Source organism: Gallus gallus, chromosome 4 (genome assembly GCF_016699485.2).
Source record: "Gallus gallus isolate bGalGal1 chromosome 4, bGalGal1.mat.broiler.GRCg7b, whole genome shotgun sequence".
Classification (NCBI taxonomy): domain Eukaryota; kingdom Metazoa; phylum Chordata; class Aves; order Galliformes; family Phasianidae; genus Gallus; species Gallus gallus.
This window is the reverse complement of record NC_052535.1, coordinates 90,474,016-90,487,310: the sequence shown is the minus strand read 5'-3', so window position 1 is coordinate 90,487,310 and position 13,295 is coordinate 90,474,016. Positions and strand designations below refer to the sequence as shown.

The following is a 13,295-nucleotide window of genomic DNA, read 5'->3' as shown; positions in this document are numbered from 1 at the left end:
GCCCTCTCCCCCTTCGCGGCCCCCCCGCTCCGTCCCCGTCCCCGCCTCCGCCCCTCCTCGCCCCCCACCCCGCTGCGCTCTGCGGGACCCGGCCCTGCGCGGGGCTCGGAGCGGCGAGGGGGGCTCGGCGGAGCGCGGTTGAAGAGGGGAACCGATGCGGGGATGCGGGGATCGGGGGGGCAATAGGGAGCGCATTGACGGACCCCCACCCCGGGACCCCTTTTCCTGCGCGCTCCTCCCATCCCTGCCCGCTCGGCGCCGGGGGGGCCGATGGAGCCGCCGCCCCCCGCCCTGGGGACCCCGCTGCTGTGCCCGGCTGCAGGGGCAGCGCGACGCCCGTGGCTGCGGCCGCCCCATCCCCCGCCGCGCCCCACATCCCCGCTCCTTTTCTCCCCGGGGTTTCGTTCCGCCCTCCCACAACTGTTTCTGATTACACAGCACTTCGGAGCGCGAACCCTTCCCGGTCCGGATCGGCGCTGTCGGTGCTTTCCCGTTCCTCCGCCGCTCTCCCGTCGTCCCCACGCGGCCCCGCCGTGGGGTGGTCGCTCCATCTCCGCACCCGGAGACGCCGAGCCCCCCCACCCCGACCCTACGGCTGAGAACGGGCCGCTCATCACACCGAGTCGGTGCTGCCAGCTGAGCCCGGGCACCCGCGAGGCCACGCGTGGAGCGGAGCCCCGCAGTCAGCTCCGACTGAGTGCCCCCCCGCCCCCACCCCGGCCCTGGCAGCGGGGGATGGTGGGCCACGCGTGGGGGGCCCTCCCTGTGCAGTGCCCGGGAGCGTGGGGACCCCCGTGGCACCGCCGTGCCCCCCTGAGGGGTGGCTATGAGGGTCACCGCACCGAGGGGGCTCTGAGCGTGCCGCGCTGTGGGCGCCCCCCCCCGCTGCACCCCCCCGCTGCACCCCCCTGCTGCACCCCCCCGCTGCACCCCCCTGCTGCACCCCCCCGCTGCACCCCCCTGCTGCACTCCCCCTCTGCACCCCCCTGCTGCACCCCCCTGCAGCACGGCACGAAGCCCCGGGGCAGTGTGGGATGCCGGAGCCAGGCACCGCGGTGCCCAGGGGAGCCCGGAGCCACAGCAGAGGGGGCCCTGGGGGGGAATTGGGCACCACGTGGGGCAGAGCCCACATGCTGGGCACTGAGGTGGGTGTCTGCACGCGTGCTGCCCCTGCCTGTGCCCCCAGGTGGGTCTGGGGGAGTGAGAGGATAGCCAGGGCTCCCCACAGACCCTTCCCAGCCCTCGGTGTGTGCAGGGAGCTGAGCTGAGCTGTGATGTCTCATGGGGCTGAGCTGCAGCCCCGTTTGTTTTCCCTTGCCGCAGCCAAGCTCCCCCCCAAAGCCCTGTCACCCCCAGCCCCGTCCTGCCCCCACGCACGATCCTCCGAGGAGCCGCTGCTGCCATCTGCCCATGACCTCATTTTCCACCCCAAAAGGCCATTCCTGGGCCTGACCTTCACTTGTGGTTTATTAGGGCCGTTACAGCCTCCAGCAGCTGGGCTGGGCTCCTGCTGGCCTCGTGGCCAACGGCACCCTTTGGTGGCCAGGAGAGCTGAGGGGGCTCTGTGTCCAGCAGCAATGGGGTCGTGTGTGGCCAAGAACCCCAGGCTCACGGGTGGGGTTGGGTTGTCTGGGAGGGGTTGGCACAGGTGGGGGTGGGTTGGCATGGGTTGGGATGGATTGACATGGCTTTACGTTATTTGGGATGGTTGGGGTGGGTTGGGTCGAGTCGGCGTGGGTTGGTTGGTTGGGAGGGGTTGAGATGGAACGTATTGGGGTGGTTTGGTGTATGTTGGGATGGGTTGGGATGGGTTAGCAAGGTTTGGGATGTGTTGGCATGGATTGGGTTGGATGGGACAGGCTGAGATGGGTTGGCATGGGTTGGGATGGGTTAGCATAGTTTGGGTTGGTTGGGATGGTTGGGATGGGTTAGCATAGTTTGGGTTGGTTGGGATGGGTTGGGATGAGTTGATGAGATGGTTAGCATGGGTTGGGATGGGTTAGGATGGGCTGACAGGTTGGTTAGTGTGGGTTGGCATGGGTTGGGATGGAATGAGTTGGGATGTTTTGGCATGGGTTGGCGTGGGATGAGTTGGAGTTTGTTGGCATGGGTTGGGTTGGAATGGTTGGACACGGATTGGGATGAGCTGGGATGGAATGGGATGGAATGAGTTAGCAGGGGTTGGCATGGGTTGGGATGGAATGGTTTGGGGTGGTTTGGCATACGTTGTCATGTCTTGAAATGGGCTAGTATGGGTTGGGAGGGTTTGGGATGGAATGAATTGGGATGGGTTGGCATGGGATGGGATGAGTTAACATGGGTTGGGATTGGTTAGCATGAATTGGGATGTGTTGGGATGGGTTGGCATGTGCTGGGATGTGTTGGGATGTTTTGGGATGGGTTGGGATAGGATGGGATAGGTTGGGGTGGGATGGGATGGGATAGGTTGGGGTGGGTTGGGATAGGTTGAGGTGGGTTGGGATGGGATGGGATAGGTTGGGGAGGGTTGGGATGGGATGGGGTGTGTTGAGGTGGGTTGGTGTGAGTTGGGATGGGATGGGATAGGCTGGGGTGGGTTGGGATGTGTTGCTCCCGCTCTGTGATGCTGCTCCCCCCCCCACCAGCTGAAAGCCGGGCATGGCCAGGAATGCCGGATGCCCCCCCAGCCACAACAGCGACAGCTGGCACGCCGGACCACAGCTTTATTTGCGTCCATTTGGGCCGGATCGCGGGAGGGGCTCGCAGTGCTCGGAGGCAGCGCCGGCAGTGCCCACAGCGCAGGGGTGCGAAGGGTCGGGGGGGGCCGTGAGGGGCCGGGGGGGCGGGGGGGCCGTGAGGGGCCGTGAGGGGCGGGGGGGCCGTGAGGGGCCGGGGGGGGCCGTGAGGGGCCGTGAGGGGCGGGGGGGGGCCGTGAGGGGCCGTGAGGGGCGGGGGGGGGCCGTGACTCAGCCCCACCTGACGGCACTTTCGAGGTTTCCGCAGCCCTGGCCCCGCTCCGCGCCGTCCTGGCTCTGCCGCTCGGCCCCGCGCCCGGCGCTGTCGCTGGCCCCGCTCCCGGAGCCAAATGCAGGGCACGCAGCTCCGCTCCGGAGGCGCATTCCGGCCCAGTCAGCACTCGCAGGGATTTCAGCCATTTCCACACGCCGCTGGACCGCAGGCAAACAGCCGCATCCGCAGCGCCGCCCGCTGCCAGCTCCTCCTTAAAGGCGCCGCGGTGCTGCGGGACCCCCGAGCGGGCCGAGCGCCGTCCTCGGCTGCGGGGTCGGAGCGGACGGCGCATCCCGGACCCGCCGGCGGCGGCGATCCCGGGGGCGTCCGCGGCTCCCGCTGGGCCGGGGGGACCCCGCGGACCCCCCGGGTGCCCACGGGGCGCCCCGCAGGAGAGCCGCCGTGGGGACGGCCGGGAGCCGCGCGCCATCCCCGCTCCCCGCGCGGAGTGCCGGCGCTCTGTGCCCGTGCCCTGGCGCGCCGCCCGCACCGCCCGCACCGCCCCGCTGGGAGCGCGGCCCGCGGCCGAGCTCAGGGCTGCCAGCCAAGGCAAACCCTTCGGCAGCCGCTGCCGGCCGCGGGGCTCGTGCCCAAACCGCCCGGCGGTGCCACGGGGGGACCCCGTGCGGTGACCCCGTGCGGTGACCCCGTGCGGCGACCGAGCGGCACCGCTGCGCCAGGGCTCCCGGCCGGGCACCTCCTCCCGTCCCACACGCGCTGTCCTACCGTGGGGTGACCGCAGCTGCGGGGTCCCACTGTGAGCCCAGGCCCACGAAATCCGGGCTCCGTGGCCGTCCCTTCGCGGGGTGCGGTTCGCCCCACGCCCCCGTTGTGACATCGCCCTCCTCTCCGTCCCATCGGGGCGCTGAGCTGAAGGGATGCAGGTGGGGACAGGACTGGTGCCGGGACCCTGAGCGGAGCAGAGAGCAGTGAGTGCCCGCCCTGTGGCTCTGTGGGTGCCGGGAGGGGGGGGGGGGTCAGTGCTGGGACCCCCGGGAGCACCTCCCGCCCAGAGCTGGGGGTGATGCCCTACAACCCCACGTCCCTGCAGGACGCACACGGACCATGGAGCTGCGCCACGTGAACCAGGTGATGCTGGAGGTGCTGGCGTGCATCGTCCTGGCCTACCACCTGTCCCAGGCCAACGTCTTCTTCTTCTACCTGCTGCTGCTCCTGCCCCTCATCTTCCTCTTCGAGGAGCCCATTGGGACGTGACGATGGCTGCGGTCCCACTCACCGTGCAATAGAGATGAGTGCCCGTCTGTGCTGTGTGCTGGTGGCTGTGGGGTGGGGAAGGGCCGTCCCTGAGGCACACTGCGCGCCCCTGGAAAGCCAGGCACCCTGGGATGGAGGGGATGGGGACAGGGATGGGGTCCCGACTGCAGGTGGGGACAGGCAGGGACATGGGGACGGGCAGGGACATGGGGACGGGAAGGGACACGGGGACAAGAAGCAGCCCCAGTACAGCGCAGGTGGGCACAGCCCCTCTGTCCCTGCAGCCACAGCACCCCGAGCACCCACCCGGTGCCGCCCCCACCTCATCCATGGCACGGCCCCAAATGCCGCAGGGCCCCCCGACCCCTTGGGGTCCCGAAAGGGAGACCCAAAGTGGGAGCCCAGGGGAGCAGGGGCGGGGATATGAGGACGCTCTGTGTGTGGGAATTGGGTGCGTGGCTGCTGGGTATGGATGGGGCAGCACACACAGCCCTGGGGATGCACACTGCGGGACGCAGGAGGCACTGCATGGCACACACAGCGCGTGGCACGGACACCATGGGGACACGGAACCGTGGGACACGGATGGGTACTGTGGGAGGCACACAGCCCTGCGTGGTGACACCATGGGGCACTGACACCGGGACATGGATACCGTGGGACATGGAGCCATTGCACGTGGATGGGCACCATGGGACACACAGATGGTGCACGATGACACACATGGGCACCAATGGGACACCATGGGACACCAATGGGACACCGATGGGACCCAGGGGACAGGGATGGGCACCATGGAAAGTGGACAGCTGGAGCACAATGGCACTGAAGGGACACTGAAGGGACACCGACAGACACCCAAAGGGATACACACAGCTGGCACACAATGGCACACACGGACACCAATGAGACACCAATGGGACACCAATGGGACACCAATGGGACACGGATGGACACCATGGGACGCACACAGTGGAGCACAATGGCACACATGGACACCATGGGATGTGGGACCACTGGACATGGACACCATGGGGCACCAATGGGACCCAGGGGACAGGGATGGGCACCACGGAATGAGCACAGCTGGAGCACAATGGCACACATGGACACCGATGGGACACTGAAGGGACACTGATGGCCACTCGAAGGGACACCCGCAGGCGGCCACCCCGGGCCGCACACAGCCGGCGCACGGTGCCGGCCCGGGCCGTGGGAGCGCCGGACACGGACGGCCCCGGGGCGCAGACAGAAGCACGGACACGCGCGCCCGGTGCCACGGCGGTTTATTGGCGGAGCGGCAGCGCGGGGCCGCGGGGCGGGCGCGGCTCAGTAGCGGCGGCGGCGGCGGCTCAGTAGCGGCGGCGGCGGCGGCGGCGGCTCCCGTAGCGGCGGCGCCGTCCCCCCACGGAGCGGCGGGAGCGCCGGGCGCTCCCGTAGCGGCGGCGGCGGCGGGGGCTGCGGCGGCGGCCGGAGCGGCGGCGGCGGCGGCGGCTGCGGGGGCTGCGGCTGCGGGTCCTGCTGCGCCGGTAGCGGGCCATGCCGGGCTGCGGTGGGACGGCGGTGGGACGGCGCCGCGGCGGTGCCGAGCCGTGCGGGACCGGGAAGTGCCGCTCCGCTCCGCGCCCCGCGCCGCTTTTATAGGCGCCCGCGGGCGCGGCCCTCTGTGACGGCCGGCCGGGTCACTGAGCCGAACGCGCCCGGGCCGTTCGGGACGGGACGGGACGGGACGGGATGGGGGGCGGGGGGGTCCCGGGCCGGGCGGTGCTGCGGGCGCGGAGCGGGGGGACCGCGTGGCACCGCGGCACTGAGGATGGCGCCGGGCGGGAGGCGGTGGCGGCGCACGGCAGCGGGACGGCGCGGGGCAATTAAAGGGCGTTCAAAGGATCCCTCCGCGCGTTGTCGCCGTGCGGGCACTCACAGCGACCCTCCGACGCCCCCCCGCAGCCCCGCTGTGGTTCAGGCCTGCGGCATCTACAGCACGTGGGGGACACGCGGAGGCGGTGGGCACCGCAGAGGCTGTGGTTGGGGCACTCATCGGACTGCAGGTGAAACTGAGGAACCCCACCACGATCAGAACCTTCCCCCAAATGCTCTGTGCGGCCCCGGGTGGTTTTTGATGGGCACGGCGCCCTCCCCCCCCCCCTTATCACTGCAGATACCACCGTCAGCATCCACAGCAGAGCCCTCACACAGCTCACAGCCATAGGAACGTCTGTCAGAAGTGCACTGTGCCTCACTGGGAGGCAATGACAGCGCCCTGTGGGGCGGGGGCTCACCTGGAAGGGCATTCATCACCATGAAGCTCAGAAAGCCACACAGAGAGCAGTCAGTGCACAGAGCAGCCAACGCACAGAGCAGCAGCTCAGCCCTTCTGATGGCCAACGTGGGCAGAAGGGCACAATGAGCACTTCCACCCACACCAGGACCCGTCCCGTCCAGCACTGCACCCCCTGGCCTGCTTCCTGGGGCTGGATTGCTGTGCCAGGCAGCAAAGGGGGGGCTCTGGTTTGCTCTATGGACACAATCCATGTCCCCTTTGCAATGAACCCGTTATACCTTCCCAGTAGGCTGGCTCCTGTTGGACTGCATGGCAGAGGGAACCACCATTCGGTGCAGGTGTCCACTCCTCAGTGCTGAGGAGCCCCACGTAACACTGTCAGCATAGCAATGCCTCCATAGCACAGGCCGGGTCTGCCTTTGGCACAGGGGGGGCTGTGTTGACACACACGGGTCCTTCCTGCCCCCTCGGATCAAGGAAGGGACCCACATCACCCGACTGCCATCGCTGCGCGGATGGGGTCCTCCATAGGGATGGGCCGCAGCTCCCAGCAGGGCCTCATTCTCGAGCAAACACCACAGCCTGACGTGCCTGGATGGTGCAGGGTAAGGGGATGGGCAGCCCCACGCTTTGGCTGCCGCCCGGGTGGCCCTCAGCCCTGCAGTCTGTGGTGCAGCCATTGGGTGATCCATCATCAGCTCCATCACCGCTCGATGACCACGGGGGCCGATGCCCTGCGGTGTGATGTGCCATACAGCCCCGGGCCCAACCACACTGCGTGGGGGGTGGATGGCCAACCCCACATGGGGGGGGGGTGCTGTAGGAACCAGGAATGCTTGAATCTCTTCTACGTTGGTGGGACCAACGTCTTAGCCAACCAAAGACAGCCAGGAATTGAACTGACAGCCCCTTCTGGGGGGTCACAGCCCAGCCTTTCTCTTGTAAACGTGCAGTCAGTGGAGCCATTGCCTTTTCTAAGGCCTCCACCAAGTCACACGCCAGCATCAGATCGATGCAGCGGTGCAGGGGGGACAGCAGAGGGCTCCTCATCGCGCTTTGCTCAGTGGTGCCCCGCTGGGTGGTGACAAAACGCAGGTGAGCGCACGCAGACCACAGGGAGGCCTTGGGGAGTCCACTGCCCGCCCTCCCTGCCGATGAGACCCATCAGAAGCCGGCTGCGCCGTTGGGGTCCTTTCCCCACACGGTGCCCGTTCCCAATACATGCACTGCAGTGGGGTGATGGACACCCCACACTGCCGGGTGGGAACCACGTTTGGGTTCTGGGGCCCATTTGTCCCCCCGCCCATCCATCACAGCCTCTGTGCCCTCCTTCACATCACCACAGGTCAGGGAAGTTTCTGTCCCCGTCCCAATAACCCCCAACTCAGTGGGTTTTTCTCCAGGCCCAACGAACGGTTACCCCATCAGAGGCCCTGCAGTCCCCTCTGTTGGCTATGGGGACCCTCAGCCGCCCACCAGTGGAAAGAAATACCTTTTCTGGTCTAACAGCAGCGGGATGCAAAGCCTCAATTAACGGGCAGAGCCATTAATTACCCGGCAGCCGCTGTGTGCTTTCTGTGCCGGTACAGCGCTCCGTTTGGCTGCCCGACTTCTCCTCCTGCTTTCCCTGTTGAGATTCTCCCTTCAGCCCATCCCACATCCATTCTGTTTCGAGCACACTTCAGTCCCACACACACCCAAACCCCACAGCTCCCGAGGCTGAGAGCCCCACTTATGGGGCAGCCCCCATTTCTGCCCTCCCCTCCGTTCCCCCAATCACCGCAGCACCATTACACCGTCCCCCATTCACTCTGGACGTTTCCCCTTCGCTCAGAGGCACCTCCTGAACCTCACCTTCATCCCAGCAGCCATCCAAATCCGTTCCTCAGTACAAACGCAGGGGGTCCAGCAGACCCGTGGGGCGGCGCAGCTCAGCTCTGCTGCTGTCTTTGCCATCTCTGGGTCTTCCCATTCAAATGCGAGAAGGTTCTGAGCGCGGAGCCCTGCTGCAGCCACCCCTAGGACTGCTATTTCTCATACCTTCGTATGCCCCCATCCCCATTACTGCCCCATCCGGGTCCATTGCTGCGTATTTCTCACCTTCCAGGACAACCCCGGGTCGTGGTGCATTCTCTCCCCCTCCCTCCTTCCTCCCCATCGAACAGCACACTCAAACAGACACCTCCTCAGCCCAGGGGTAAACGCGGGGTCCCCACAACCGATCAAACCATTCTGCTGACCCTCCAGGACCTCCCACCGACGGCTGCGTTCCCTTCTTAAAGCCTCCCTGCTGCTATGGGCAGCGCTCACACCCCGCAGCGCCACGGGAACGGCCCCGGGAGGGCACACAGAGCCATCCGGAGGGATCGTTTTGGGTGAGGGGGCACTCAGGAGACCCTCACGGCGCTGAGTTCCTCCCGCAGCTGATGGCCCTTTTATAGGGATGGCGCCGATGGTGGAGCTGAGCTCGGATGGCAGCGCTGAGAGCCCCCACCGCACCACTCCCCTTCCGCGGTTACCGCCGCCACGACAGCACCGGGGCGGTGAGGAGGAGGAAGAGGAGGACGCCGATCGGGGGGTTGAATCATCCAAAGGTTGACTCCCATTCGCTGCGCCCCCGTAGCCCCGCAGGGCAGCCGTAGAAACACCGCCACCCAACCGCCCCGACGGGGCGACTGCTCCACGGCGGAGCCGCGCACCCTTATATAGCCCGTCCGAATCACGTGAGCCACGCCCCAGCTTCTCATTGGACGAGCGCCACTAAGCCCCGCCCCCCACTGCTGGCTGCGCGCCGTGCCGCCCCGTGCCGTTATCGTGTGCCGAGCGGTGTGCACAGCATCACCCCGTGCCAGCCCTCTGCCATCCCTGTGCCATCACCCTGTGCCTCTGTGCCATCCCAGTGCCATCCCCGTGCCATCCCTGTGCCATCCCTGTCCCATCCCGCTGTGCCTCTGTGCCATCCCAGTGCCATCCTCGTGCCATCCCTGTGCCATCCCTGTGCCATCCCCTTGCCATCCCTGTGCCACCCCCGTGCCAGCCCTGTGCCATCACCCTGTGCCTCTGTGCCAGCCCTGTGCCATCCCGGTGTCATCCCTGTGCCATCCCCGTGCCATCCCTGTGACACCCCTGTGCCATCCCCGTGTCATCCCTGTGCCATCCCTGTGACACCCCTGTGCCATCCCCGTGTCATCCCTGTGCCATCCCTGTGCCATCCCTGTGCCATCCCCGTGTCTCTGTGCCATCCCTGTGCCACCCCCGTGCCATCCCTGTGCCATCCGTCTGTGCCTCTGTGCCATCCCCGTGTCATCCCCGTGCCATCCCTGTGCCATCACCCTGTGTCTCTGTGTCATCCCTGTGCCATCCCTGTGCCATCCCCGTACCATCCCCGTGCCATCCCTGTGCCATCCCTGTCCCATCCCTCTGTGCCTCTGTGCCATCCCAGTGTCATCCCTGTGCCATGTGTCCGTGCTCGTGCAGACGAATGCTATCACAGCGCCTACACACGGGGACAGCGGCCGTGTGCCCCCGGGCGGGGCTGGGAGCAGCAGTGCGGGCAGCGCTGGGGGCCGGGGAGGGCCGGGGAGGGCCGGGGAGGGCCGGGGGGGATCGGAGGGGGGCGGGCGTAGCCAGGAAGGACGGGAGCTCGGCGGTACGGTGACGGCGGCCTTTATAGCACAGGAGCGGCGGTGTCCCCGGGGCTGTGCTCAAAGCGTTCCGCGGCAGCGGCTCCTCCGGTAGTAATACACCGTCGAGACGCGGACGTCTATGGAGAGAAGAGACGGAGAGAAGAAGCGGAGCGCCGCGCTCGGGCCGGGGCTCGCGGCCCGGGACCCCCCCCCGCCCCCCGGGCGGTGGCCGCACCTCTCCGCCGCCGCATCGTACGTTGTCTCCCGCGACGGCGGCTGCGCCGCGCTCCACTCTTACGCCGCCGAGGCGGGGAGCGGCGCCGGGAACGGGAACGGGAGCGCGGGGCTCGGCGGCACATGGAGCTGCGGGGCGCGGGGGGACGGCGGCTGCGGCGGCCACGGAACGCGGTGCCCGGGGGCCCTTATGCCGTCACCGCCCGGCAACCGCACCGCGCGCCGCGGGACCCCTTCTGTGGTGTCGGGGGGGGGGGCGGCACGGCCCGACCCACCGCCCGGTGCTGGGAGAGCCGCGGGGGCGGCGGCCGGGCGGTGTGCGCGTGTTCTGCGGAACGGGGAGGGACGCTGCGCAGAGATGGGGACAGTGTGGGACACGGGGACAGTGCGCAGAGATGGGGACAGTGCGCAACATGGGGACAGCGTGCAGAGATGGGCACCCCGAGCCCCGCAGCCCGGCGCGCTGCCAGGGATGTCCGCCCCGGGAGGGGCGCGCAGTGCGGGTGCGCACAGAGCCCTCCGTGCCATCACTCTGCGCTGCGTCCCACGCGCCGCAGCCCCGCTGTGCTGTCGCCCCGTGCCGTCGCCGCGCGCAATTACGCTTGTGAGGGTTAAAACTGCGCCTTTGCGAGTGGAAAACCCCGCTGGTTTGCGCTCACATAGCGACTGGACGGGCAGGCAGGCAGCGGGACGATCCGCGGCCACGATTCGGGAGGTGGATGGGGAAGGCGAGATTAGGAGGTAAAGCGTTAGGAAGTGTTAATGAGAGAGATTAAAGGTAGGTGGAATCCGGCTGTAAATACAACAGCGTCAGACTGTGAACCCGGAGTACTCAATTAACGAGGAACGAGGAATTAGCACCGGGAGGCGGGGGACACCAAGCAGGGATGCGGGTTTCGGTGTGCATTCCTCCTCGCAGGATGCCCGCCGTTGCAATCGCGAATTAAAACTTCTTCACAAGAGATCCGGCCTCCGAAAAGTCTTTTGCGTTATTTCTCACGCTGTGCCACCACTGGTTGCCCTCTGCCAACCCCCCCACGCCATGCGCCATCCCCTGCGCCCTGTGCCGTCCTCCTGTGCCCTCTGCCCTGTGTCATGTGCCCTGTGCCGTCCTCCTGTGCCCTCTGCCCTGTGTCATGTGCCCTGTGCCGTCCTCCTGTGCCAGCTGTCCTGCATCCTGTGCCCTGCGCCCTCTGCCCTGCACCCTGTGCCATCCTCCTGAGCCAGGTGTCCTGCGCCCTGTGCCATGTGCCCTGTGCCGTCCTCCTGTGCCAGGTGTCCTGCACACTGTGCCATCCTCCTGTGCCAGGTGCCCTGCGCCCTGCGCCGTGTGCTCTGCGCCCTGTGCCGTCCTCCTGCGCCCTGCGCCCTGCGCTCTGCGCCCTGTGCCAGGTGCCCTGCTCCCTGTGCCCTGCGCCATGCGCCGTGCGCCCTGCGCTCTGTGCCCGCCCCCCGCGCCATCCCTGTGTGCCCCGTGCTGACAGCCGCTCATTTTCGATCCGGCATTCGCGGAGCCGCGAAGTTCCGCTCCTCACTGCGGCCGCTGCGCCCCCCCGTGCGCTGAGGGAGAGAAGCGCACCGGATCGGCGCTGCCGCCCCTTTCCCCGCAGCCCCGACCGCCGCTCCCGTTCCCCCACCGCTCCGGGCGCAATCACAGAATCCGTGTTTAACGAAGAGGGAATCCATACCGGGAGCGGCCCGGAGGTCACCGAGCCCCGGTGGCGGAGTTGGGATTCCCGTTACGCTGCGCTAACGGGCATTTCGAACGACGCATCCATTTCTTTAGCAGCCTTTCCCTTCCCGATGAACCCGTGCGTTCTTTCGCATTGGATCACGGCGGGCATCGCCCGAAGCCTTCGCATTCATTCCTTATCCCTCCCGGGACGTGAGGGAGCTCGGAGTTCAGCAGGGGGATTTATTGCCATAGCGGACGTTTCCACTGCACAAAGACACGCGTGCCATGTGCCGTCAGTGCAACGTGCCACCAGCACAGTGCCAGGTGCCATGTATGTGCCATGTGCCGTGTGCCATGTGCCAGGTGCTATGTGCCATGTGCCGTGTGCCATCGCCCTGTGCCGTGTACCAGGTGCCGTGTGCCAGCTGCCATCTCCCTGTGCTGTGTGTCCCGTCCTGTAATGTGCTGTAGGTGCCGCAGGCCTGAACCACAGCGGGGCTGCGGGGGGGCGTCGGAGGGTCGCTGTGAGTGCCCGCACGGCGACAATACGCGGAGGGATCCTTTGAACGCCCTTTAATTGCCCCGCGCCGTCCCGCTGCCGTGCGCCGCCACCGCCTCCCGCCCGGCGCCATCCCGTGCCGCGGTGCCACGCGGTCCCCCCGCTCCGCGCCCGCAGCACCGCCCGGCCCGGGACCCCCCCGCCCCCCATCCCGTCCCGTCCCGTCCCGTCCCGAACGGCCCGGGCGCGTTCGGCTCAGTGACCCGGCCGGCCGTCACAGAGGGCCGCGCCCGCGGGCGCCTATAAAAGCGGCGCGGGGCGCGGAGCGGAGCGGCACTTCCCGGTCCCGCACGGCTCGGCACCGCCGCGGCGCCGTCCCACCGCCGTCCCACCGCAGCCCGGCATGGCCCGCTACCGGCGCAGCAGGACCCGCAGCCGCAGCCCCCGCAGCCGCCGCCGCCGCCGCCGCCGCTCCGGCCGCCGCCGCAGCCCCCGCCGCCGCCGCCGCTACGGGAGCGCCCGGCGCTCCCGCCGCTCCGTGGGGGGACGGCGCCGCCGCTACGGGAGCCGCCGCCGCCGCCGCCGCCGCTACTGAGCCGCCGCCGCCGCCGCTACTGAGCCGCGCCCGCCCCGCGGCCCCGCGCTGCCGCTCCGCCAATAAACCGCCGTGGCACCGGGCGCGCGTGTCCGTGCTTCTGTCTGCGCCCCGGGGCCGTCCGTGTCCGGCGCTCCCACGGCCCGGGCCGGCACCGTGCGCCGGCTGTGTGCGGCCCGGGG

At 68.2% G+C, this 13,295-nt stretch overlaps 1 protein-coding gene across 3 annotated transcripts; it reads left to right on the top strand.

The window, feature by feature from the left end:
* The first annotated feature begins 1 nt into the window (after position 1).
* LOC107056272 (translation initiation factor IF-2-like) lies at positions 2 to 4,250 on the top strand. Of its 3 annotated transcripts, none has more exons than XM_046941289.1 (3): positions 2 to 1,614; positions 2,625 to 2,783; positions 4,040 to 4,250. In XM_046941289.1, exons 1-3 carry the CDS (start codon positions 1,275 to 1,277, stop codon positions 4,201 to 4,203), a joined length of 663 nt encoding a protein of 220 aa, XP_046797245.1. In that variant the 5' UTR covers positions 2 to 1,274; the 3' UTR covers positions 4,204 to 4,250. The 3 variants fall into 2 exon arrangements, 2 of the variants coding, with proteins under 2 accessions (XP_046797246.1, XP_046797245.1); XM_046941290.1 differs by having other exon boundaries at positions 2 to 1,145.
* The last annotated feature ends 9,045 nt before the right edge of the window (positions 4,251 to 13,295 follow it).

Excerpts from the sequence above, each read along its gene's own strand:
- LOC107056272 (XM_046941289.1), top strand. The coding sequence starts at position 1,275 with ATGTCTCATGGGGCTGAGCTGCAGCCCCGTTTGTTTTCCCTTGCCGCA. Across the intron at positions 1,615-2,624 it reads CAAGAACCCCAGGCTCACGG|CTGAAAGCCGGGCATGGCCA; the intron begins GTGGGGTTGGGT and ends CCCCCCCACCAG. Across the intron at positions 2,784-4,039 it reads GCAGTGCCCACAGCGCAGGG|GACGCACACGGACCATGGAG; the intron begins GTGCGAAGGGTC and ends ACGTCCCTGCAG.